Source organism: Mustela putorius, unplaced genomic scaffold (assembly GCF_011764305.1).
Source record: "Mustela putorius furo isolate JIRA1106 unplaced genomic scaffold, ASM1176430v1.1 tig00537350_pilon_pilon_pilon, whole genome shotgun sequence".
NCBI classification, from domain to species: Eukaryota; Metazoa; Chordata; class Mammalia; order Carnivora; family Mustelidae; genus Mustela; species Mustela putorius.
Window position 1 is genome coordinate 21,450,509 of NW_025422471.1, and position 25,680 is coordinate 21,476,188.

Here is a 25,680-nt window from a genome sequence, read left to right on the forward strand (position 1 = left end):
AATGAAAGCATCTGCAAGTAATATCAGTTTTAAAATAAAATCTCAGGTATTCTGCCAAGTGAAATCGATAGATCATTATTCATGACACTGATATGATTTCCCAGGAAGGTTTTCACTTTAGAATAAAATTTTGAGTGATTTATTCTGCTTTAAAAATCTACACTGACTTACTCTGTTGCTATCAAAATTATATAATGACAAAACACTTCCTGGTGGGATAAGAAGCAAATCATAATCTGGGGAGATGAGATGATGCACGAGAATCAGATAGTTACAGCAAGAAGGATACGAAAATCATATTGATGATATGGCATTTAAGAAGAGCTGAGGAAATTTGGATGCTGCCTGGAAAGATTTGAAACCTTAAAGTTGAACAAATTTACTTTGTATTTTTTAAATTGCATCTTTCCCCTTTAAATGCCTCAAGGAAATAGAACATAATTAGTAAAACAATATAACATCCAGAATAAAAAACGGATAGAAAGACTTAGAATAAGAACTTTTTTTAAAAGATTTTTTAATTTATTTATTTGACAGACAGAGATCACAAGTAGGCAGAGAGGCAGACAGAGAGAAGAGGAAGCAAGCTCCCCACTGAGCAGAGAGCCTGATGTGGGGCTCAATCCCAGAACCTTGGGATCATGACCAGAGCTGAAGGCAGAGGCTTTAACCCACTGAGCCACCCAGGCACCCGTAGAATAAGATCTTCTGCTTCAAAGTTAGGCTATAGTGAATAAAAGGTCTGAAGAGCATTTAGGAAGAAAAGATTGCAATTACGAAGCCAAAGTATCAATTTGAACTAAGTGCAATAGCTCAAATGCACTAAAATCTTTAAACGAGCTGGAAATCTAAGGGGGGTTAAAAGATACAAATTTCAGATACTTATTCACTAGCTTAAAATGAATTTTAGTGAAAAGTTTCCTATTTTATGGCTATTTACACTCAATTTTATTTCTGCTGAAAAAAAAAAAGAGAAGTTGATTATATTCCTTGAACTTTATAGAATGATTTTTTTCATTTAAAAATATTCAGGTGGATTTTTCTTAATATATAGTACTCAAGTTGAAAAGTATTTTAGCATGTGAAATATTTCCTGAAATTGTCTTCCTAAGAGAATACGTCATTTGAAAGGAAAATATGTCCTCCTGAAGACAAATGGGAAAATTAGATAAAGTATAGAAAATAGCAACTCTGCAAATACAATGCTCATAATATAATCAAAACGACAAGGAATTCAAAAACATCTAAAAATCGAAGAGGAAGCCCCGAAATGAAAAATCTAGGACCAAACTTGTATTGTAGATAACCAAAATGTTTGTTAAATCTCTGATGAGTCTACAAATTAATCATAGTTTTATAGTATTTTCGCTCCTCAGAGATTTTGCAAAAACTACATCTCAATAAAGAATACCTACAACTGTAAGATTTATGCTGCTTACTAATTCATAACTTTAATTCTTACAAATTTTATATATGAATACTTGAGATTTAAACAAGACTACATGGCTAATTAGTGACAGAGGATGGGCTAGAACCAAACCTTCTGATATCAAAGCTAGATTCTGGTTATTATAATGCACTGCAAATTATGTATTACTTTAAATTACATATTATGTGTAATACATATATATGTTTAGGCTTACAAACAGATATATCCACACATACAGATATGGAAACTTGAATCTACTGTAATATAAACCACATACCCATAGAAATGTTTCTTCTGTTCTCACTAGCTACTCTAGCAGCAGCAGATGGCAAAAGGCCACTTGAAAGAGTTTAAGAAGAGATAAACCAAGCATAAGTATTTTTTAGTAGAAAGAGCTTTGCATGAAAACATACACCAAGCGTACAGATTGTAGCTGATCCTTTGCTTAATTCACAAACAGAATCCGTTAGGAAATGTTAGCTTCACGAACCTTGTGCACCAAGTAAGAAGTCCTACAAAGACCACAGTGCGTAAGGAAGAAATCAAGTCAGAGGAAGTACATTTTTGTCTAAAACTGGAGTAGCCAATTCCTGCAACCCTTCTCCCATAAATAAATAAATGCTTTACAATAAACAAACTATCTTTTAACATCCACTCTGGGTATTATGCTAGGTATAAAGAACATTTAAATGTTAAGAAAAAACAAAACTGTATTTGGCACAAACTAGAGAGAACATGAAAGAAGTATGAACAGTAGAACATATCCTCTCAAACATAATGAACTCTGTATGCTAAAGTACTGCTAAGCAGAATCACTTCTATATTTTTTTAGAAAGCCAGTGAGTTAAATATTCCCTTAAATTTCCTTAAGTATATGAAAAAATAGACTCCATGTTTCAGAGTGAATGTCTGTGTCCTCCCCCAAATTCATATGAACCTAATGTGATGGGATTGTGGGTCAGGACTTTATAAGGTGATTAGTTCATAAGGGCAGAGCCCTTGTGAATGGGCTAGTGGTTTTATAAAAGAGCCCATAGAGAGCCAGACCCCAATAGCCAATGCTCTCCAGAACCACAGAGCCACCAGCAGGGAGAGCCAGGCTGGGAGAGCCGCAGGAGGGAGCCCAGGCACAGAGCATAAGCAGCCATGGGACTACCACAAAGAACCACCTCATCAGCAGCAGGGTCAGGCACAGGACCACCAAAGGGGCAAAATGGCCTAGAGCTCTGGAGGCCCAACATTTGACCTGCAAAACTAAGGTAACAAGACTGCTGCCCCAATGGCTCTGAAAGGTGGGAATCCCTAACCCAGTGGTCCTGGAAAGCAGAGCAATGAGCCAAAGATGTGGCTCAAGCTTAAGGTTTTAAACTTAAGAGCAATTTAATAGCAACAGAGACACTGTCTTGAAATGGATCACACACTGAGTCTCATCCATCTGATTTAGTTGGCATTTAAAGGAGACTTATAATTATAAAGTGAATCATACTACAAAGTGTTCAAGTCAAAGCTAACAAATGAAAGGATTACACCTTTAAAAAAATGTCACCCAGATAAGCTTAAACTTGAAATACATAACATTCACCTCTAGATTACTGTGAAGATCTGCTTTCATTGTGCTAAATGATAGAGCAAGCAAGAAAGGGATTTGTTAATTTTAAATCAAGCTATATGTGTATGACATCAGCTTTACCAAAGATCCAACATATTTGCATATATTAATATTTAATAATAAAAATACTAAAATTAACGGAATGATGCCATCTGATCTAAAGCACCGAAGAAGAGGGAGGAGTTAAAAAATACATTACCTGCAGTAATCTCCTTGCTTAGCGACCTTGGCCAGGGAGAAAATGCAGTCAACAGTTGCTAAGTGATGTACTGCTTTACACAAGGAGTGATAATGTTCGCTGAAATTCCTACGAAAGCGACAACAAAGAGGTGAACACACCAATTTCTTGGACCTGTATAAGCTGCTCAATATAGGATCACTTTATTAGCTAAGATGAGCATCAACAAAATAACCAAGGATGGTACCTTGGAAATTACTCTGGACGACTTCTCATTTTAATGTAGTAACTTGATTCCTGAGGCTTCTTTTGTTTCATTTGGATGGAAGTACATACCTTTACAACAGCTTCTATATAAAGATGTCTGTTTCTAATATGGTACTGCACATTTCATTTGACCATGGCATATCAACTAGATTCAATGAACACAAATGTCGTGGTCATTTTCACTCAGCTTAAATAACATGAACTACCCAGATGGGTCAGCTTGCCTTTGTGCTTCGCCTTCATAGCATCATCCAAACTAGGATTAACAGTTTCAGTATCTTTCTCACACCGAATGGGAAGGTTCTCGATGTTGGGGTCCACCTTTGTCTTATTTTCCTATCATTTAACTTTGGTATGCAGGAGACGCTGCAATAAATTTCGTTAAAAGCAAGCAAATAAAGTACTTTTTTTCAGTGATCTTCAGTTATCCTATTAATAATGCATACAAAAATTAAATTTTAGTTTTGAAAAAATAATGATTAGTGCCTCAAATCTTTGGCTAATTAAATAGGTTGTGATCTAAAGGCTTAAAAACTTTTATTGAAAGACTTATTTAGAAAAAATACAGGAATGTAGGCAAGTGCTTTCCCTTTTATTTTTTTTACTTAAAATTATTCCATTCTTTTTTCTATATTTTTTTAAAGATTTATTTACTCTGGAGAGCATGACAGCACAAGCAGGAGGGGCAGGTAGAGAGAGAAAGACTCTCAAGCATACTCTCCATTGAGCACGGAGCTGATGCAGGGCTTAAGCTCAAGACCCTGAGATCATGACCCGAGCTGAAACCAAGAGTCAGACGTCCAACCAACTGTGCCACCCAGACACCCCAAATTATCCATTATTTCATACCACAGGTATCCCTTTCAAAGAAGATTCCCCCCAAAATAGATTATTAGGTTGAATTCTTCTGTTAAAAATGATTTCTCTGTTGTACTATGGGTTTCAGAAACTTTGAGATTTAATCTGCTTCTTAAATCCAGAAGTTTTAGAATGCTTCCTACCTTGAAGAGGATAACCAGGTTAATTTACTATGTGATCAGTTATTCCTATATTATCACTATATTGATTTTTTAGAATCTGTAATGTGATTTTTCTAGTAATACTATAATGTAAATGTCTATGTAAATGACTTTTCCAGATAACAGAAACAACATTTTAAGTACCCAGTCATATTTTTGTGTTAACTTTATGAATTGAGAAATATATTTATAACATATTTTACATTTTAAAATCTGAATAGTTAGAACATAATAAATATAATTTACCTATTTCTCACTGAATTAAGGTTCATTTAAACAAGCAAGAATCCCACGAACAGTGTTAAGTCTGTGGAAAATCCCGAACACGAAGAAGACTCGCCCCGGCATCAAACAAGCAATGCTTAATTGCCACCTTAAAAATGAAGATGCCACATTTTGAAGACACCACATGCTACATGAACCTTACTTATACTTCTGAGTGACTGCCCAGTGATCATGCCTTGTCATTCCTGGGCTGACTTCAATTTTAGATCTGACCACTGGTTTATGTGTTGGACTGTGTTGTCTTCTGCCCCTGTTCTAGCCCTTCTTATCCTGGCACTCTGTTTTGCCAGAGAGCAGCCATATTTGATGTCTCTGCTCTTGCCTCTCTGGAATATGAGTATCAAAGGGTCTTTGGCACTAAATACCTGTCATTTTTTCCTTCACTATCACGCACTGCTTCTCAGCTCTTATCTGGGCCACCAAGACCCTAATTAATTTCCTATTATCTAGGAGACTTAGGTTGAGGGTTACTGTCTTTCATGATATTCTAGTGTCCGAGACTGAGATGAATAACATAGCTCTCAGTGGGTTTCCATTTCAGTTAAAAAAAAAACTGGGTGGCTCAGTGGGTTAAGCCGCTGCCTTCAGCTCAGGTCATGATCTCAGGGTTCTGGGATCGAGTCCTGCATCGGGCTCTCTGCTCAGCAGGGAGCCTGTTTCCTTCTCTCTCTCTCTGCCTGCCTCTCAGTGTACTTGTGATTTCTCTCTGTCAAATAAATAAATAAAATCTTTAAAAAAAATAATGAAAAATAAGGCAGAAAGAGAAGGCAATTATTTTGATATAGACAATAATGTTCTTTCTCATGTCAATTATATAAATAAGACATGTGAATAAAATGAAACACTATCATAAACCTTTAACATCATTATCATAACCTAGAAAGTCTTGATTGACTTCTTGATCTTTGTCCATTTGCTACACTTTGCCAAACTTCAAAAAGATTACCTAGAAAGATAATGACTACCAAAGAGATTTCTGTTTAGAGTGATGCCTAAAGGTTCACCAAAGGCAAGCTCTACAGCCTGAATGGTAAAGGGTACAAGCTACCACCAGACACCCTGCATTGAATCTTGGCTCCAACCCAATGTAGGCAACTTACTTCTTTATTCATTTGTTAATTGGGGGTGATCTTGGGAGGAATAAGGGCCTAATATACTTGAAGTGTTTAGATGAGTGGCTCATAGCTAAGGACTCATGAAAGGCAACTGTACACCTCTCTTCCCAACTTCAGTCCAGCAGCAGCTTGAAATCAACCACAGTAGGAGTATTTATACTACAGAAGCCAGCAAACACCACAAATACTACTACTCTTCCAAAGAACTGGCTGTTAACCTTTTCTTTACCAGTACAACATTGACTTAAACCTGTCAATTTGAACACATAACTATTAATAAGTCCAAATATGAAACATTCCTGGAAGCAATGGCAAAGACACTTTAAAAAAAAATCTCATAAAAAAAACAAAAAAGGTGGAGCTCTTGGGTGGCTCCGTTAGTTAAATGTCTGCGTTTGGCTCAATTCATGATCTGAAAGTCCTGGAATTGAGCCCCCCGTCAGGCTCCTGCTCAGTGTGAAGTCTGCTTCTCCCTCTGGCCTTCCCTCCAGCTCATGCTCTAATAAATAAATAAAATCTTAAAAAAAAAAAAAGAAAGAAAAAGGTGGGAGACTATTCTAGATTCAATCATTCAACCACAAAAGAAACCTAATAACAAAATGTAACATGTGAAAGTTGAATAGAGCTTTCATTTAAAAATGGGGGGGCTAGAATTAAGTCAATATTCCTTAAATTACTAATTTTTCTTAGATGTGATAATAGTTTTAAGATTATATAGTAGCATGTCCTTAGTTTTAGATGTATGCTTAATTAAGTATTTAGGGGTGAAGTGTTATAATGTCTAAATTGTACTTTAAATTGGTTCAGGGAAAAAGTGTATGAGAGAGCTAAATGTGGCAAATGTTAAAACTTGATAAATCTAGGTGAAGAGTATATAGGTATTTATTTCAAATTTCCCAGATTTAAAATTCTTTAAGATAAAAAGTTACAAAGAAAACATTGAGGATGTAAAAAAATTTTAATAAAAACAGAAGAACTAAATCATTCTTTTCCAACTATGAAAATGTTAAGTCTTTTTATAAGTAAAGGAAGTCCAAGGTGGCATTTCAAAAAGGGACTCTACCAAACATCCTCAGCAGGTAAATATTAGTGCAGTAACAATAAAGTGTATTAGATCTCTCATTAAAGACAAAGATGAGCTTACATTTCAGTGGATTAAAAATAAAATCAGAGAACACATGTACTCAACTATTTTATGGCAGGTCACAAGCAGTAATCTCTACTTTTCTTTTTGATGGAAAGATTTTCCGGTCTATTTCTCATAGCAAAAAGTCAGATTATATTTTTCATTGTAAACTCACTCTAGAAAACCAAGCCATTCGGCACTGCAGTCAAGGACTAGCTGCTCCCGGAGCTGATTCAGATGTCTGTAATTTTCTACAATAAAAGGAGAGTGAAAACGGCTCACAGCTTTTGTGCTAGAAGAGGGGAAGAAACATAAATAGGAAATCAAGGTTACTAAGGAATCACTAATGCCATCACTTCAGAAAATTAAAGTAGTTATTTATTATTCTCTGATGAACCTTGAAAGTAAATAGCTGTAAACACAGAACATTCTTTAATTATGGTGCTGAACTCTATTGATTCCAAAGACCTCTGTTGTAAATAAAGTACTTGGAGTTCATAGGACTTTGTTCAGGAGCTCTGAAATGCATTTCAAATTACATCCATATGGCAAAGTCAAAGTTTAGAATTTCCATTTCATAAGCAGAAGGCTTTTTTCTTTAAATTACACTAAATGAAAATGCTTGCTTATTAAAAAAAAGATCAGAAGCAAGTAAGTCTTGACAAAGCTGGATACACAGATGAAAGTCCTACTATTCTTTATGTTTTATACTTTTCTATAGAATTAATGTATTTCAGTGAAACAGAAAAATATAAAGAATTACAAAGAATAGTGATGCATTTATTCAAGAGGCAATCAAAGAATAGGAATGTTTCATGATCTAGCTTTAGATTCACAGTGGCCCCAGAGGGAAACAAATAGGATGTGCTCCTCTCATGGGCCTGTGCATTGTCTCTGCTCCTTCATCAAGAAAGTAGAGCACAACAGGGGATGCCACCGGTTCCCAGTTAAAAATATCTGGACCAAGGCTCTAACACTAACCACTTACTTGCTACTTGTGTGACCTTAGGCAAATATAAGTGACCTTTTCTAAACATCCCTTTCCTCATCTATAAAATGGGAATAATGATAGCATCTACCTCATAGGTACTGTTGAGAGAAGAAGACAGTGCTTAGCACAGTATCTATGTCCTATGTCCTTAGTCCCCAATGTTAAGAGTTGTTCTGTGGAGGTGGTGACTGCTACTGCTGTTGATGTTACTATTTTGATTGGACTTCTGAGAATAGATCAGGGTTGAGCGATAGGCAGGTGATGAAAGAGGGTAATTACTGTTCTTTGTTTGCTCCCCAACTCCTGTCACAATTATGTTTAATTTGGCCAGTTATTGTACTAGGAATGAGACTTTCATATTCAAAATCTGACTAATATTCTAGCCTATCCTTGTCAAGTTTATGATAGTCAAATGACAAATAAAAATAATAATGAACCTCCCCCAAACCACCTTATTTATTCACTCAATTTACATCATTGAATGTTCAAAGGATGTTGATACTGATTTATCCTTTCTGTGTTGCTTCTGAAATGTCATCTAGATTTCTATGCAAACATATTCATCATAGCTTTCTCTTCTGACAAAATTCATTTAGTGAAACATTTCAGCTTCTTAGATTAATTAGATGTACAATTTTAAATAATTTCTTTTCATAACATACTTCGATTCATGAGCTGTAGGATAGGACAAAGTAAATAAAGGAAAGAAAAGAAAGTCTGTGAAGGAGAAAACAGCCTCTAAAATCAACAATATTAAAATCTCAGCTACAGCTTCCAGGAACACAGGAGAAAAAAGAAAAAAACAAAAACCAGAAAAACAATAGTAACAGAGCTAAAGAAACCCATGACTGTGCCTTTAGAATCCTTTAATAGTGGCAAATGTATACTCGTTTTTCCTTTTAATTATAATCATTTACACATGTTAAAATTTTCTTCCATCCTTAATAGAGTTCTTTCATATAAATACTAGCTACTATCTGCTTACTTGGGCAAATGTAATATTTTCATCTCAAGTTCATGCAAGCGTATAAGTAACAGTAGCAATAAATACTTCACAACGAATACTACTCACAGGAGTATATACTTTGCTAATACCACTTCTGAAATGAGTCCCCTTTGAGAGATTAATGTCTAATCAAGGAGAAAAGGAGTCTCAATGTGGTTCACTAATTCTGTTTTTGATTAAATTTGTTTTCATCAATTCATGATATAACTCACAAAAAAGAAGCCATAAAGAACTATTATAATTATGTGCCATGGAAAGCATCAAGAATAAACAAATGCAGAGCTCAGTGAGGTAGAAAATGAAATTTTAGATTCCTAAAAGAAATTTCAGGTACAGCACTCATCGGGAAGGAAATTCAAGCAATCGAATTAATCTTATAATTGAAGATTCCCCAATATTTTCTTTCATGTGTTTAAAGTGTACTCTGAGGTATAAGAATAAAATGATAATTTACAAAACAGGAAAACAAATCTATACAAACAAGATACTCTTGGGAAAAAGTATTTTTAATCCAATGATAAAAAGAATTTAAAATAATTATTTTTTTGGTGAGAAGCTCCATAAGAAAACCAAAGGGATAGAAATACTTTTTATGTCAAGGAGGTGGTTATCTTCATTCCAGTAGTGTACAGGTATACAAATGTCATTAGAATTTACATTTGTAAGAAAAAAATGTAATTTGAAACCCACCTTCCAACCTTAACCCAATCAGCTGGTATACAAGATACAGCAGAATTCTTTATTTCAATCATAAACTAAAAGAAATACAAATAAAAGTTAGATATCTAAATAATTAACCATTATTAAAGCTTTCTCAAAACTGTGCTGTAAGTTTAGTAAATACTATTCTAAACATTCAAAATAAATCCAGTATTGTTAATACAAAAGTTCATATATGTCCATACAAACAAATACCACTAATTAGGGTTGCAATACTTGGGATAAAGTACAATGTGTACTGAGCAAAAGTTTGTAATAAGCATGTAACTTGGCACTTTAACGTTTATAACATTTTATAACATTGTCATGGCTATTACCAATGGTGATTTTTCTTTTTTTAACAGCCTCTTTCATTTATTAGTACCACTTAAGAATTCTATTACTCAGTAATAAGACTCAAGTTCTACGTACATACAATTTTAAAATATCAATTATGATGTGCTATACAAGTTTCATATGTGGCCTATCCCCTATTCTGAACAAAAGAGGACTTATTGTCATAGTTTTTATCCACAGAACCCAAGGTCCCTAAGAGTATCCTCATGAAAAAGCACTGATTTCTTCAGCTATTAAGGGAAGAAGAGATTTCTTTCCATGAGAGTTTTCTTAAAGTTTTCACTTCTGTGAACCATATCTTTATAGAGCTGTGTTCTGCAAGCAAGCTTTTCTGAAATCAATCAGGAAGCAAGTGAAATCAACTCCGTCTATCATGCCTTTCCTTATGAGCATTAGTTGTATATCACCTCTTCTTCCTGCTCACTCTCCTATATCACTGTAATGAAATTCAGTGTTTTATTTAAATGAATAAAGACACACACACTTATTTTACAGAGGAGGAAACCCAGAAGCTCTGTGGCTACCACTAAATTTGAGATGGCCACAGGAACTTTTTTTTACATATACCAGTTTTCTAACATTTCTGGTTTTTATAATATAAATATATATGCATTAATATAATAATATGCATATTATTAAAATATTGGCCTATATTTGAGTTTATTTTTCTATATAGTTTTTACACTAAATGTAAAACAGAAATTACTGGTTAAATTTAAGAATTTTCATCCTTAGAAAAAATTTTGGGACTCATGATGTTTTCTTATACAGAGAGGGATTAATACAATTTCATATATGCCCCACCCAGTTAAACAGTGAAGAGTCAAGACTTTTAAAGAGCTCCCTTTGATTACAAAAACTGAGGAAAAACCCACAAGATAAATATCATTGACAAGAAAGATAAAAGCACATTACGATCATGTTAAAAAATTCCGCTTAAACTTTATTTTTAAGTGTCCTACAACAAAGGCATATTGATCTTTTTATCAAATAATTCTGGGAAGAGCTAAGTCTGCAGCAAACAGCAAAATGCAGGGCCACAGTGGCTCATGAATACTTGGCAAGGACACATCTAGATCCACAAAAACGAACACAGAGCTCCACAGGAGTTACTATGTAGGGAAGACAGAAATTTGGAAAAGAAGCTAAAACTGCCTCAGTGGGATCACTGGGTGCCAGGTAGGCTGGCTTACTTCATCTGCCCTAACACTGCAGTACAGGGAACTGGATTAAAATCTGTGCCTGAGACACATCACAGATCGCTTCTAGTCACAGCCCTTTAGAGCAGGCTGGGGAAAGTTTGGACCATAACGGTTCAATCTGTAAGGATCAAGGGTCTACTTTAAGGACAGCAGCTCCTCAAAGAGGCCATATGCAGAACCAATACTCGATGGAAAAGAGAGTAAGAGTTGGGAAAGTCCCCCATGGATCTCCTGCTTGTTATACCCCTGGGGTTACTTCTTCAAGTTGGTGCTGGTCCTGTGTGTCCTTGTCTCAGCTGGGTTTCTCTTCAAAATTTCATCTACTACAGGTTTTTTTGTTTTTGTTTTGTTGTTGTTGTTGTTTTTTCTCTTCTATACTGCCTAAGGAACAGGAAATTTTCTCTTTGCTTCTTTTTACAAACATTCTAGAATGAGTAGACAAGGCCTTTTAAAGCTTTTATTGCTACAGAAAAGGAAACTAAATTTGGAAATTAACGTGTATTTCAGAAATCTTAGAGAATTCTCATAGCACCCTTCCCTGCTTTATAGTTCCTGACTTTGTTTCTTAGGTGTTGATGCAAGAAGTACGCCTTGATTTGTTCTAGCAATTTCTCATTTACTGCTGGGATCCAATTCTGTCCTGGTTAAAACATGTCAGGTTTGTTACTCAAACTGCAGCCTGTTGTATCACTGGGCTCGCATCATTGCTAAGTTTGCTTAATTCACTTCAGAAACTGCTCTCTGTTTTCTCCAATACACACTTACCCCATTCCTACTCTCCCTCTTTTCCTTCTTCTCTCTCAAAAATTTTCCAAATATTTTTTCTTTGGAAGTAAGATTTAATAATGTTTTTCACATCTTAAACACACTAAGCAGAATTTGGATATTTTGCATGCTGTGCATTAATAAAAATTTTTTAAAAGATTTCCCCCCAATATTTCTTCCCTTTTCCTTAAGAATAATACTACTTAACCAATACTGCCTCAAATCTAAATACCACTCCATATTTGATTCAAGGTTAAAAAATGAATCTCTCTCTATATACACAAAAGATGAGAAAAACCATCACAGAAGCAGTAAGCTAAGTTTCTTCTTTCATTATTTTCTTAAAAATACTTTCAGAGTCAGTGATAGTAACACATCTTATAGTATTCTAATGAATACATAAAACTGGGAACTGGTGAAAAAGGAAAGTTGTCAAAAGTATCACTGGCTTGACAATCTACTTATTTTTACTAATAACAAAATCCATGTACTGCATAGGCCTGCTAAAACAGGTTTTCAAACAAATTATTACAAAGTTATAAAATTTCAGAACAGAAGGGTATAAAATAAGAAGCACATACAAGATAAGGGTATTTTTCCTGCCTTCCTCTCTCACTTCTCAGACGTAATCATATTTAACAGAGTCTGTTCTTGATCCTATAAGTCTCTTTAAATAATTTGTTGATACCATTAGTATAATTTTTAAGAGAAAATTTGACTATAACAATGCTGAATATCTAGAATTCATTTGTTGTTTGAATAGAATCACTAATTCTCAAAAATGTTATATAAGTGATTCTGTATTGATATACTATTCAATTTCTATAGGTTTTTTTAAGAACCAGTAAGAATTCATCCCACAGTTAATAACTAAGAAATTTCTTGCCTCAAACTCATCACCTTAACCTAATAAAGGTTAAGTAAAGAATAAGATAATTTATTTCTCTAATTATTTATAATTTATAATTCAATTTCATCTCCATTCTGTGCCTTTTCTTAAACTTCACTGCCACACTGATTTAAAAAAGGGAAAAAAAAATCTAATCTACTATTCCATATGAATTCCTGATCAGTTTTCCCCATTTTTACTGTAAAACTACCAGCTGGATCCAGGGCTATCTTCCCAAGACTTGAGCTTTATTTTAGTTTGTTCTAACCTGAACTCTAAAACATTGGGTTTCATAAAATAAAAGCCAAATGTTGATAATCCTTGTGTTAATATTTGTTAGTAGCGTGAAATAAGGAACTGGTAGAAAAACTAGAGTCAGGCAGGACTGGGCTTCTGACTTATGTAACTTACCCAACTACTCCAACCCTCAGTTTTCTTCACTACAAAATGAGAATAACCCCTTTCTCTGTTATTACAAATGCTAAATAATATATGTGCAGTGCTTAGAACCAGTCTGATCAAGTGCTTGACAAATATATTAGTAGTTACCATATAAGAAGAACATTTACGTGGGATTAACCTATGATTAAAACTCAACTTTCATGTATTTTAACTCAGTTGGTCTTTGGAGCAGTCTCACAACACAGGTGATTCGGCCTTGGTCACACAGCATGTACGTGGGAAAAGTGACATTTAGACACCCAGGTTTCCCTACTATAATACCAGTGATTACCAATTTTCCACTACATATCTTTTATTGTTATTAAGCAGTTTTGAGCATCTCATTTTCAATAAATAGCCTGGAATAGTGGGCTAAGGTCGCTTGTTTGTTTTGCAAGATCCAGACTGCATAGTGAAACTAAGTGATGCAATTAACTATTTGGCTGCGGAGGGGAGCAACTAAGTATAAATACTGTCAAAACATTTTCCTGTTATATAGACTTCTATGTGGAAAACACTGTGAAACATCTGCCTGAGTCCTAAAGATGTGAGTCCAAAAGACAGACTGACAATCTTATTAAGTTAGTCTTAATACTATGGTCTATTAAATGGCACAAGATTGATAACTATTTTAATAAAGATTATATTCTGCTGTAGGGTTTCTTATTTCAAATAATTATACAAATCAGCAATCTTTTGACTAAATATATAAAGTAATGCAAATGTTTTAAGATCTTATTTGAAATTAAGCTCTTCCCCATGACAAAAATAAATCCCGAATAATAAGTTCATCCACCCAATGGAAATTATTCACAAATTGCCCAATTTGCGATTTTAATGAAGTAGAATTTCTCAAATTCCCTCAGTTAGGATCTCTATATTTTATTAAACATAAGATACATAAGTAGCATGCCTTAAGACTCAGAATAAGACCAAAGGATACAACAACCACATTCAAAAAGCATACTTCTTCCTAATTCTCACTCAGATATTAATAATAGCAAACTTTACACTGAAGTATGCATACCAAAAAACACGTTCTGAACAGCACTTATATCATCTGATGGAAGACTCACTAATTGTAGGTCTTCATTATAGTTCGATTTTTTGGTTTGTTTTTTTTCTTGCTATTTGTTCTCTAGCAGCTATACTACCAACTTTGGTAGGAAACCCTGAGTTTCAGTCACTGTGTGATCCAACCTACACAGGTGGTTCACTCCATATCATTTCATTCTCTGCAGGCCAGAGATCAAAGACTAACTTCTTTTCTCCTGGATTTAGGTGAAATGAATCCTATAGTAATTATTTACAAGAGTCATGTTTTCTATAATACAATTTCAACAAATAATACTAAAGCACATAAAACATCAAGTTGCATAATTTTACCAAGAAAGTAAACAAACACATAAAATACTGTTATTAAAATCATTCTTACCCACACAAAGTAGTACATCGTATTTCCAAGGAATAAAAGAGAAAATCTGAAAACAAACTTTCATCCTCTCCTCGGATTTTTGTTTACATTTTAAAATAGCTTTTCTATTTGAGATAAATGGATGCAAGATAAAAGTATGTTTGACATTACCTCTTGTCCTGACACTGTCACATATTGTATAGAAGAATTTTTTAGTATTTTTCGTATTTCTTGCAAATGTATTTGGATCTTGTCAGTAACTTCTTGAATTTCATCTTTCCTCTTTTTTATTAAAGGGAACTCAGTAAGGTCTTTGAATAATTCGGTTTTATTTCCAGTCCTAAAAAATGAAAAAAATGCAGAAACATATACTGAAGCATGCTACCTATACCAGTTATCAATTATCTTTCCCAGCATGAGAAAAGACCAAAGGGTTGGGAATCAGGAAAACAAGGCTCTAATCCCAGCTCTGTCACTAAATATTTATGGGTTGGTTTCTTAATTTCTTTGAAGATAGACAAAATTATCCTAACATCATTTTCATTTTGCAAGTTCACGATTCCCATGGTGAAGATGAGAGATAAAATTAAATATCTGTTGTTCACCTATGAAGAAAATAAATATGAATGTCAATACTATCTTTTTTCCCCCTTTAATATAGAGGTCTTTGTGGAATGAACTGTAGAATGACTACCTTGTAAAGGTAACTTTGCTTCTGAGGTTTCTAAATATAAGGCAGACTACCGCTGGACATCTAGGCAATAAGGGTAAGATGCCATCTGACTCCCACTTTTGAATTAATAAACTGCTACTACTTGCTCTGCCTGGGCTTTACCTTTTCATCATCTGGTATTGTATCTGTCCTAGGTATTGTATTGTATTGTATTGGTTCTAGATAATGAACTGCCTACGTTTTGGATGGCGGAGGGTTACTTCCAGCTATCATGGACAGCCTTTAGCATCCCATCATATTTCTAATTTCAAGTGCAACTTCTACCAGTACCATGAGGGAAGCTTATGAACCCACATAACAAATGGCAAATCTCTTAGTTCTTCCTTTGCAGCAGTGACAGTAATCTAAGGGTCTACAACTTACTTGGCAGCTTGTTCATTAAGGATCCTTAAGTAACGCTCCACTGGACTAAGGAGTTCAGGAATTTCTAAAATAGATGTCTGCAGCAAGTCTGACCGAACGTGGGAATTAACAGCAGGTATTAATGCTTGAAATTCTGACTGCAGATGATACAGGGTTTTGACAATCAAGAAGAACTCTTGCGTAGAACACTGAAAAAGTAAGGTTTTTTTGCTAAATAACAAGATATTTGAATATGAAGTTTAATTAGCAGTCTTTCAATTAGTGGCATTTCTTTTTTAGGTAATGGTCTTTTTAAAGTTAGAATCAAAATTAAAGAAAATTTTAATTTATTCTATAAACTAGTTAGTTGAAATAAAGTATTGTTGATGCCTACTAAAGTTAAACCAATAATTCGAATACTTCATAACATTTTAAAACTCTAAAGAAAATAATTAAGACTGGGGAGAGTAAAGCCAATACTTGTTCAATAATTTTTCATTTTAAAATATATTGACCATATAGCAAAAATGCAGTAAGCAATGTCAAAATTATAAAGGACAATTCTGGGAAATAACTGCAAGACATTTGAGGAATAAATGGCAAAATTCTTCCCATATAATTAGCTCTTCTTACAAATTGACCTGGAAAAGATAAATAACCCAAAGAATAATGGCTAAGTGAACTGAATATGCAGCTCATTAAAAAAAAAAATGTCCAATAAGCACAATTATCCTCCCACATAATTAGATCAAGCAAATTAAAATGATAAGATAGCATTTGTCATTTAACAGAATGCCAAAGATTTAAAAACCTGGTAATAGCCAAGTCACACAGGGTATTAAAAAAATACTTTTTTATACAATTAGTAGAGGCATAACCTATTTGAAGGTAAAGTGCATATGGCTTTTTGACTAAATAATTCCATCTTAAAAATTAAACAAAAGCTATAGCAAGTAGTAAAAAACTATGTGTATCTGAATGTTTATAGTAGCACTACTGGTAATAATATTAAAAAGATGAATAGGAAACAAGTATCTTAACAACTGGGCTCTTATTAGGAAAAGCTCATACAATGTGATAGTATTAAACAGCTAAAATTTAAGACATCTGTATATATATATATATATATATATATATATATATACTGATGTACAGATCACACAGAACTTCATAATTTCAACACATAATAAATACACATAGCATATGTTTATACTATATACCATATGTGTATTTATACAGTAAAATCTCATTTTTGCTTCTTCATATTAATTGCATTGTTCCACATAAATAAAAATATAAATAAAAAATATCTGGAAGGGCACACATGTTAATTTTAGTTACCTCTGGGTGGTGTGTACTCTGGGGAAAAGCAGAGGAAAATGTTTTATTCTTTATTTCATACCTTTATACACAGGTTTGCAATTTTTAAACATGATCACAAATAATTTTTACTTTTGGAATATCTGATAAAGAGAATGAGCTGAACATGTACATCTAATTTCACACTATCTTGAAACTACAGTACAAGATTGTTTAAAAAGGCGTAAAACCTCAAGAATAACTAGAAGACAAGACAATAGTAACAACATCTTGGAAACTATAAAGTAAATGGATGAGGGGTAACTGAATTAGAAGATCCAAAATACTATTTTAAGCTGGCTATGAGGAAAACTAGGACCCAACCTGAGTTACACCAAGAATCCTAAAAGACTCAAAAACTAGTGACAAAAATTATCTTTGGAAGTGGAAGCTGGGGGTGGGTGGGTAGGTAGAACAGACTGGTTACAAATGAATTAAGAAGCAATTATCCCTCAATATTCTATCCATGCCACTGAGCAGCCACTATTTTCCTATCCAACAAAAGACTAATTTTATCCTCTGGAGAAGGAAAAACACAGAGTACCCGAACCATCTTCAGGCACACTGAAAAATGAGAATACCACCAAAAGCAAGGGATTAAAATAAGAGAAAACAGAGACTCCCAGTTGCCTCCATCTAGCTCCCAGAACATTGTTAGCCATCCAGGAGGCTAAAAGAGTCCTTGGGGAATCTCACAGGCCCAAGAGGAAAATTTTGAATATACTAAAGCAGGAATTCACCCCTAAAATGTATCAGCTAGTACACTGTACAATTCACCTCATATTTTGCAAGCCATATTCATCTAGAGACCTTCTTATCAGCATTTCAGCTTTCCACTCTTTAAAAATGATCAGACATCTGATGAAAAATTCTACCATGAAATTTAAAAAAAAATCAATCAATAAATACTAGAGGGAATACAGCCTATATATGTAGAAGAAAGGGTCTTTAAAAAAAACTCAGTATTACTCTTGGTGGGAATGCAAGCTTATGAAGCCACTCTGGAAAAACAGTATGAAGGTTCCTCAAGAAAGTTGAAAATAGGCCTACCCTATATCCAGCAATTGCACTACTCAGTCTTTACCCCAATGATACAAATGCAGTGAACAGACAGGGCACCTGCACCTCAATGTTTATAGCAGCAATGTTCACAATGGCCAAACTATGCAAGGAGTCCAGATGCCCATCAAAAGGTGAATGGATAAAGAAGATGTGGTATACAGATACAACGGAATACTATTCAGCCATCAAAGAAATGATATCTTGTCACTTGCAAGAATGTGGATCGAACTAGAGGGTATTATGCTAAGTGAAATAAGTCAATCACAGAAAAGACAATTATATTATCTCACTCTTATGTGGACTTTAAGAAATAAAATAGGACTACAAGGGAAGGGAGGGAAAATTTTTAAAAAAAGACAAAAATCAAAGAGGGAGACAAACCATAAGAGATTCTTAATCATAGGAAACTTAGGGTTCCTGGAGGGGAGGGGAATGGGGTGATGGGATAAATGGGTGATGGACTTTAAGGAGGGCAAGTGATGTAATGAACACTGGGTATTGTGTAAGACTGATGAATCACTGAACTCTACTTCTGAAACTAAAAAAAAAATACATTATATGTTAATTAATTGAATTTAAATAAAAACATTAAAAATAAATATATAAACTTAAAAAAAACAATATCCTCAGTTAGAGAATAATGAAACCATGAAACAAGAACAGGATACCCCTTTTTTTTTTTTTTAAAGGAACACTCAGAGAACAGAATTCAATCAATTCGAATGAAAGAACTACAAAAAAGAAAGAACCAACAACTAACTCAGGAAAATTTCCCAGAAACTTGGTCGCTTCTGGGTGGCTCAGTTCAGTTAAACATCTGCCTTCAGCTCAGGTCATAACCCCAGGGTCCTGGGATCAAGCCCTGTGTTGGGGTCCCTGCTCAACTGAAGAGCTATGAAAAGCCTTCTTCCCCTCCCTGCTGATCATGCTCTCTTGCTCTATCTCATATAAAACATGTTAATCGACTATCATTAAACTTCAGGTCAGCAGCAGGGTATTAGTAGTTTTGGGTGAGTCAAAAGTTATACATACATTTTCTACTGTATAAGGGTCAATGCCCCTAACTCCTGCACTGTTAAAGGGAGTTGAGGACAGCTGTACTTCCAATACCCTTTCTCAGGATGCTTCTAGAAAATGCACTGTATTAGAATGAAGTAATAAACCAAAAGGAAAACACAGAATTCAGAAAGATTGAACCAAAGATTCAATTCAAGAGAAATAAATCAAAGAAAATAGCTATACAACTAGTATAGAGGGCAATCAGTTCAGGTTTGACCAAGTAAAATGAAATAGAATATTTGATGAAAATAAGTTAATGATAAGTAGACATAATAAATAGTATACAGGGGTGCCTGAGTGGCTCAGTGAATTGAAGCCTCTGCCTTTGGCTCGGGTCATGATCCCAGGGTCCTGGGATCAGGCCCCACGTCAGGCTCTCTGCTCAGCAGGGAGCCTGCTTCCCCCACCCCGCCGCCTGCCTCTCTGCCTACTTGTGATCTCTGTCTGTCAAATAAATAAATAAAATCTTTAAAAAAAAAAAAAGTAGTATACAAAGGGGTACCTAGGTGCTCAGTCATTTAGGGGTACCTAGGTGGCCTCAGATCATGATCTTAGGATCACGGGATTGAATCCCACACCTGGCTCTCTGCTCAGTGGGTATTCTACTTCTCCCTCCATGCTCCCTCTCGCAAATAAATAAGTAAAATCTTTAAGAAAAAATAAAATAAAAAATAAATAGCATATATAAAATGAATTAATGCTAAGGGCATATTTAGAAAGAGTTAACTAAAAAGAATGAAGTAAATTATGCAAAAAAAAGTAAGTTAGGTCCAACTGAATAAAAGTTGAATTTGAAGTGTATCATAAAATATCTCTTCCCCAGAAAGGCCACTGTATGATAGGAAAGATACATATAGGAAGCTGGATTTTTGTATTGTGGAGCCCAGAAGTTTTTTGGCCAACTGTCAATAGTTAACTATTAAATACACACATTCTAATAGAAGTGAAGAAATAAGAGTAAACATTTCAATACGATTTTTGAATAATAATGTCTTATAATGAGAAACCAAAAAGGGTTTGATTTTTCACCCTCAGATACAAAATTTAAGTCAGCAACAGAAGCAAAATGAAAAACAAAGTGCTTTGTAATCAAGTTTTAAGTGCCCAAGGCAGGTTGCTTTCTAGTTTCTTAAACAAAAAAACTGAGTAGAGCTGCTAGAAAGCTAAAGAGAAGGATGAAGTAGTAGCTCCTGGAGTCACTCATTTTCAACCCCATTTCCAACAGCAAGCTTCTCTGGGGAAGAGCTGTAGAACACATTCGTAAGTGTGGAAACAGGTCATCATGGGACTGGAAGAACTCCAGCCTGGGTTCCATACTGAGAAGGTGGCTCTAGGCTTATACCAGTCTGGCCAAGAAATTATTCTCGCCTACAAAATTCTGGAAACAGTCTCCTCTAACATTTACTAAGTGCTATAATCCTTTAAATGTACTCACCCATCTTAGCACTTATGTATCATTTTCTTACAAAATAGTTCTTGAGCAAAGTTAATATGGGTTTCTAAGACTAACACTGTTCTCTCTAAGACTTGGATGTGAAGTTTTACTATAAGATACTAATTTTATATATATAAATATGCATGTATGTAACTATGTATACACATGTATTAGTAAAATACTTTTACTAATAAAGAAATGTTTGTTTTGTTTCAGAGTTGGGCTTCTTGGTATCTTCTATTATTATCGACATGAGAATACCTATTTGTGACTATTTCGTGGCACTTTCCACACAGCCATATGGCCTAGGCTTACCACTTCCACAACATCCAAACAGTGTTCTTAACCATTTTATGAATTTTACATAATTGGCACAGTCCATACCCAGGATATCACTCACCATTTGGTGCATACAGCAGAAGCTTATTTAGAGTAAATTAATGATAAAGAACAGACATGTGTTTGACGGTGTGTTCCAAGAGCCAACTAACTAATCTATAAAAATTTGGTTGAAAGCATTTAGACTTCCTCAAGTTGGTCTGTTACCAAGTCATTTCTAATCCTCACTTTTCAAATCAATCTTCAGGCACACTTGTATAAACATTAAAGCAGCAATAAGGAAAAACTTCTGTGTGAGTCATAAGTTCCTTCACTAAAGTACAATTTGAAACTCTAAAACAAAAGGCATTCTTAGTTACTTTTAAAAATGAATTCAATTCTATACCATATAATTTTAATTGTATATAAAATCGAAAAAAAAAAAGTTAAAAAAAAAGACAAACCCATAGATGCAGAGAATAGATGTGTGGTTGCCAGAGATGGGCCAAGGAGGGCAAGTGGATGAAGCGGTTGAAGATGATCAACAGGTACAAACTTCCAATTATAAAATAAATAAGTCCCAGAGATTTAATGTATAGCATGGTAACCACAGTTAATAAAACCACACCATTGTCTGGATACTGCTAACAGAGCAGATCTTAAAAGTTCTCATCATAAGAAAAGGAAGGCTTTATGTAGTGATGAATGTTAATTAGACCTATTGGGATTATTTCTCAGTATATACATAGATCAAACCATTGATTATGTGGTATATCACAATACAGACATACATACATACAATGCTCCATGTCAATTATATCTCAATTTAAAAAAAGAATTAGATTCTGACTTTCACCAGTTTTTAAACCTTTGTAAATACACAACCTTATGGATTAAAAACACCAAAGCAGGGGCGCCTGGGTGGCTCAGTGGGTTAAGCCGCTGCCTTCAGCTCAGGTCATGATCTCAGGGTCCTGGGATTGAGCCCCACATCGGGCTCTCTGCTCAGCAGGGAGCCTGCTTCCCTCTCTCTCTCTCTCTCTGCCTGCCTCTCTGCCTACTTGTGATCTCTGTCTGTCAAATAAATAAATAAAATCTTTAAAAAAAAAAAAGAAAAAAGAAAACACCAAAGCAAATTTTAATGAAAGGAAGCGAAGCCTGATAGAAGTCATAGCGCCATGGAAAGATGCTTCTGTGGACGCCACGAGTACTTTGACTCAGCTCTTTTAGCAATTAATAATTTTCTCAGCTTTGTCCCTATTTTTTTCTTGAGAAAAACAAAAATCTTTAATAACTTTCAGTGAAAACTTTCAAGCAATGAAGACTGCTTGGAGACCTATTCCTTGATGAAGGGTAATAAGCACTGATTGTAAGGTCCTAGACCAATGATACCCGCTAATGAATGGTTTGACATCCATTTTGTAACCTCAGAAGTGTCAACCATAAAACTTTCAACTACATTAGTCCCCCCTTATCTATAGGGGATATGTCCCAAGACCCCTAATGGGTATCTGAAACCACAGATAGTACCTAACCCCACAGGTGCTTTTTCATATACACATACACCTATGACAGAGTTTAACTGATAAACTAGGCACAGTAAGAGGTGCACAATAACTAATAATCAAGGAGAACAATTATAATGATATACTGTAATAAAAGTTATATGAATGTAGTCTCTCTTTCTCCCTGTCAAAATACATTATACTGTACTCACCCTTCATATGATGATGTGCAATGATAAAATGCCTAGTGATGAGATGAAGTGAGGCAAATGTTGCCGGAACTGTGACAGAGAATTAGGCTATTACTGACCTTCTGACAGTATATCAGAAGATGACTAGCTGCTTCTAGATTGCTGTTGATGGCAGGTACGTGGGACCACAGGTAACAGGGTGGTATAGTATAAGCACAAGCTCTGTTTCCGCCAGCAAAGCAACACCACAAGGGCACCAACTAGCAGTACAGAAGACTTTACTGACCCCGTAACCAACTCATGCATTCTTCCCGAGGGATTAGTGTTTCCCAGTTCTGGCTTATTCTTTGTTTTCAAATTTAGCTGAAGCATATGGAGCAGTTACATAAGTCCTCTTGGGCACTGCAAGTATTCTCAGAAGCAGTACTTATCGTTCCAGTAAAACTTTGTGGGAGAAAGGACTAAAAAAGGTAAAGACTAATGAAAAATTGGTCACAACTAAAATGTGGGCACATAAAAATTGTTCTATAATAAAATTATGACATTGGCAAGGATTTACATTTGGGCAGAAAATAAAGATGGCTCATGTCAGGATAACCAGGAAAAAAATACAATGGTAGTCAAAACTACTACATCAAAAATGATCATGTCCAAAGTGTATCCATCCACTAAAAACCCAGTCAAGGACCCTGGTATAAATACCAATTCTGTCCCTGACTAACAAGCTACTATCTCTCTTCTCAGCATCATCATTTTATCCACGGTAATGCAAGCTGTGGTAGCATTATATTGAGAGATAGAGCCTTCCCTTAGTGAGAAGGTGAGAAACACAGTATCTCCTCAATTCCATAAAGTTTTTTTTACAAGGGACAAAGTGTCTAACGTATGTGAATGACTCCCACACAACAGTAAAACACTATAGAAAGCTTATCAACAATATAAATATACCTAATTGATTTTGGTTAATTCTAAGCATATTTTGAAAATAAATTATTTCTGTAAGTGTGAAAAATCTCTTAGTTTTTTTTTTCATTTAATTGGCATTAACTTATTTACTTTTAATTAAGCTTTTATTTTAATGCCAGTATACTTAACAGAAAGTGTTACATTAGTTTTAGGAATACAATATTGAGTTTAACAATTCCATATATCACCCAGTGCTCATCACGACAAGTATACTCCTGAATCCCAAGCATCTATTTTACCCTTCCCCCTACCCAATTCCCCTCTGGTAACCATCAGTTTGTTCTGTATAGTTAGGAGTCTGTTTCTTGATCTGTGTCTCTCTTATTTTTTCCCTTTGCTTATTTGTTTTGTTTCTTTTTTTTTTTTTAAAGATTTTATTTATTTATTTGACAGACAGAGATCACAAGTAGGCAGAGAGAAAGAGAAGAGGAAGCAGGCTCCCTGCTGAGCAGAGAGCCCGATGCGGGGCTCGATCCCAGGATCCTGGGATCATGACGGGAGTGGAAGGCAGAGGCTTTAACCCACTGAGCCACCCAGGTGCCCCTGTTTTGTTTCTTAAATTCCACCTGAGTGAAATCATGGTATTTGTTTTCCTCACTTATTTCGCTTAGTATTATAATCTTTTGCTTCATCCATGTCATAGCAAATGATATGATTTCATTATTTTTTATGGCTGAATTCCACTGTGTGTGTGTGTGTGTGTGTGTGTGTGTACATATGTATGTATATACATACACCACCTTTTCCTTATCCATTCATCAATCGACAGACACCTGGGCTGTTTCCATAATTTGGCTATCATAAATAATGCTGTAACAGACCAGACAAAAGGGTCTATGTATCCCTTTGAATTAGCATTCTTGTATTCTTTGGGTACATACCCAGTAGTACAACTGCTGGATCATAGGGTGGTTTTAACTTTCTGAGGGATCCCCAAAGTGTTTTTCACAATGGTTGTATCGCTTTGCATTTGCTTCAAAAGTGTAAGAGGGTTCCTTTTTCTCCACATCCTTGCTGATACCTGTTGTTTCTCATATTATTGATTTTATCCATTCTCACAGGTGTGACGTAATATTTACTGTAGTTTTGATTTGCATGTCCCTGATAAGTGATAATCAGCATCTTTTCATGTGTCTGTTAGCCATCTGGATGTCTTCTTTGGAGAAATGTCTGTTGATGTCTTCTGCCTACTTTTTAATTGCATTATTTGGGTTTTAGGTATTGAGCTATATAATTCTTTACATATTTTCAATATTAACCCTTTATCGGATATGTCATTTATCTTCTCCTATTCCAATGGTTGCCTTTTAGTTTTGTTGACTGTTTCCTGCACTGTGCAGAAGCTTTTTACTTTGATGTAGTCCCAATCATTTATTTTTGCTTTTATTTCCCTTGCCTCAGGAAACATTATCTAGAAAGACGTTGCTACAGCTGATGTCAAAAAAAGTTATTGCCCGTGTACTCTTCTAGGATTTTTATGGCTTCAGGTCTCATATTTAGGTCTTTAATCCATTTTGAACTTATTTCTGTGTATGCTATAAGAAAGTGGTCCAATTTCTTTTTCTTTTTCTTTTTTTTTTTTAAGATTTTTGTATTTATTTCTAAGAGTGAGTGAGTGCAAGTGGGGGTAGGAGCAGAGGGAGAAGGACAGAATCTTAAGCAGACTCCCCACTGAGTGAAGAGCCTGATAACCCTGGCTTGATCTCAGGACCCATGAGTTCATGACCTGAGGTGAAACCAAGACTTAGACACTTATCCAACTGTGCCACCCAGGCACTCCAATATTGTCTTTTTCCCATCGGATATTCTTTCCTGGTTTGTTGAAGGTTCAGTGACCATTTAATTGTGGGTTTGTTTCGGTATTTTCTCTTCTGTTCCATTGATCTATGCATCTATTTTTATGCCAGTACCATACTAT

General features: G+C 34.9%; 1 protein-coding gene across 1 annotated transcript in view; it reads right to left on the bottom strand.

Moving 5' to 3' along the window:
• The window catches only part of MSH3 (mutS homolog 3), a 180,670-nt gene that overhangs the window by 57,243 nt on the left and 97,747 nt on the right, over positions 1-25,680 (bottom strand). The window contains 5 exon segments of the mRNA XM_045074386.1: positions 3,238-3,345; positions 7,204-7,320; positions 9,716-9,780; positions 14,964-15,132; positions 15,889-16,076. Of these exon segments, the coding sequence (XP_044930321.1) occupies positions 3,238-3,345; positions 7,204-7,320; positions 9,716-9,780; positions 14,964-15,132; positions 15,889-16,076 (647 nt within the window).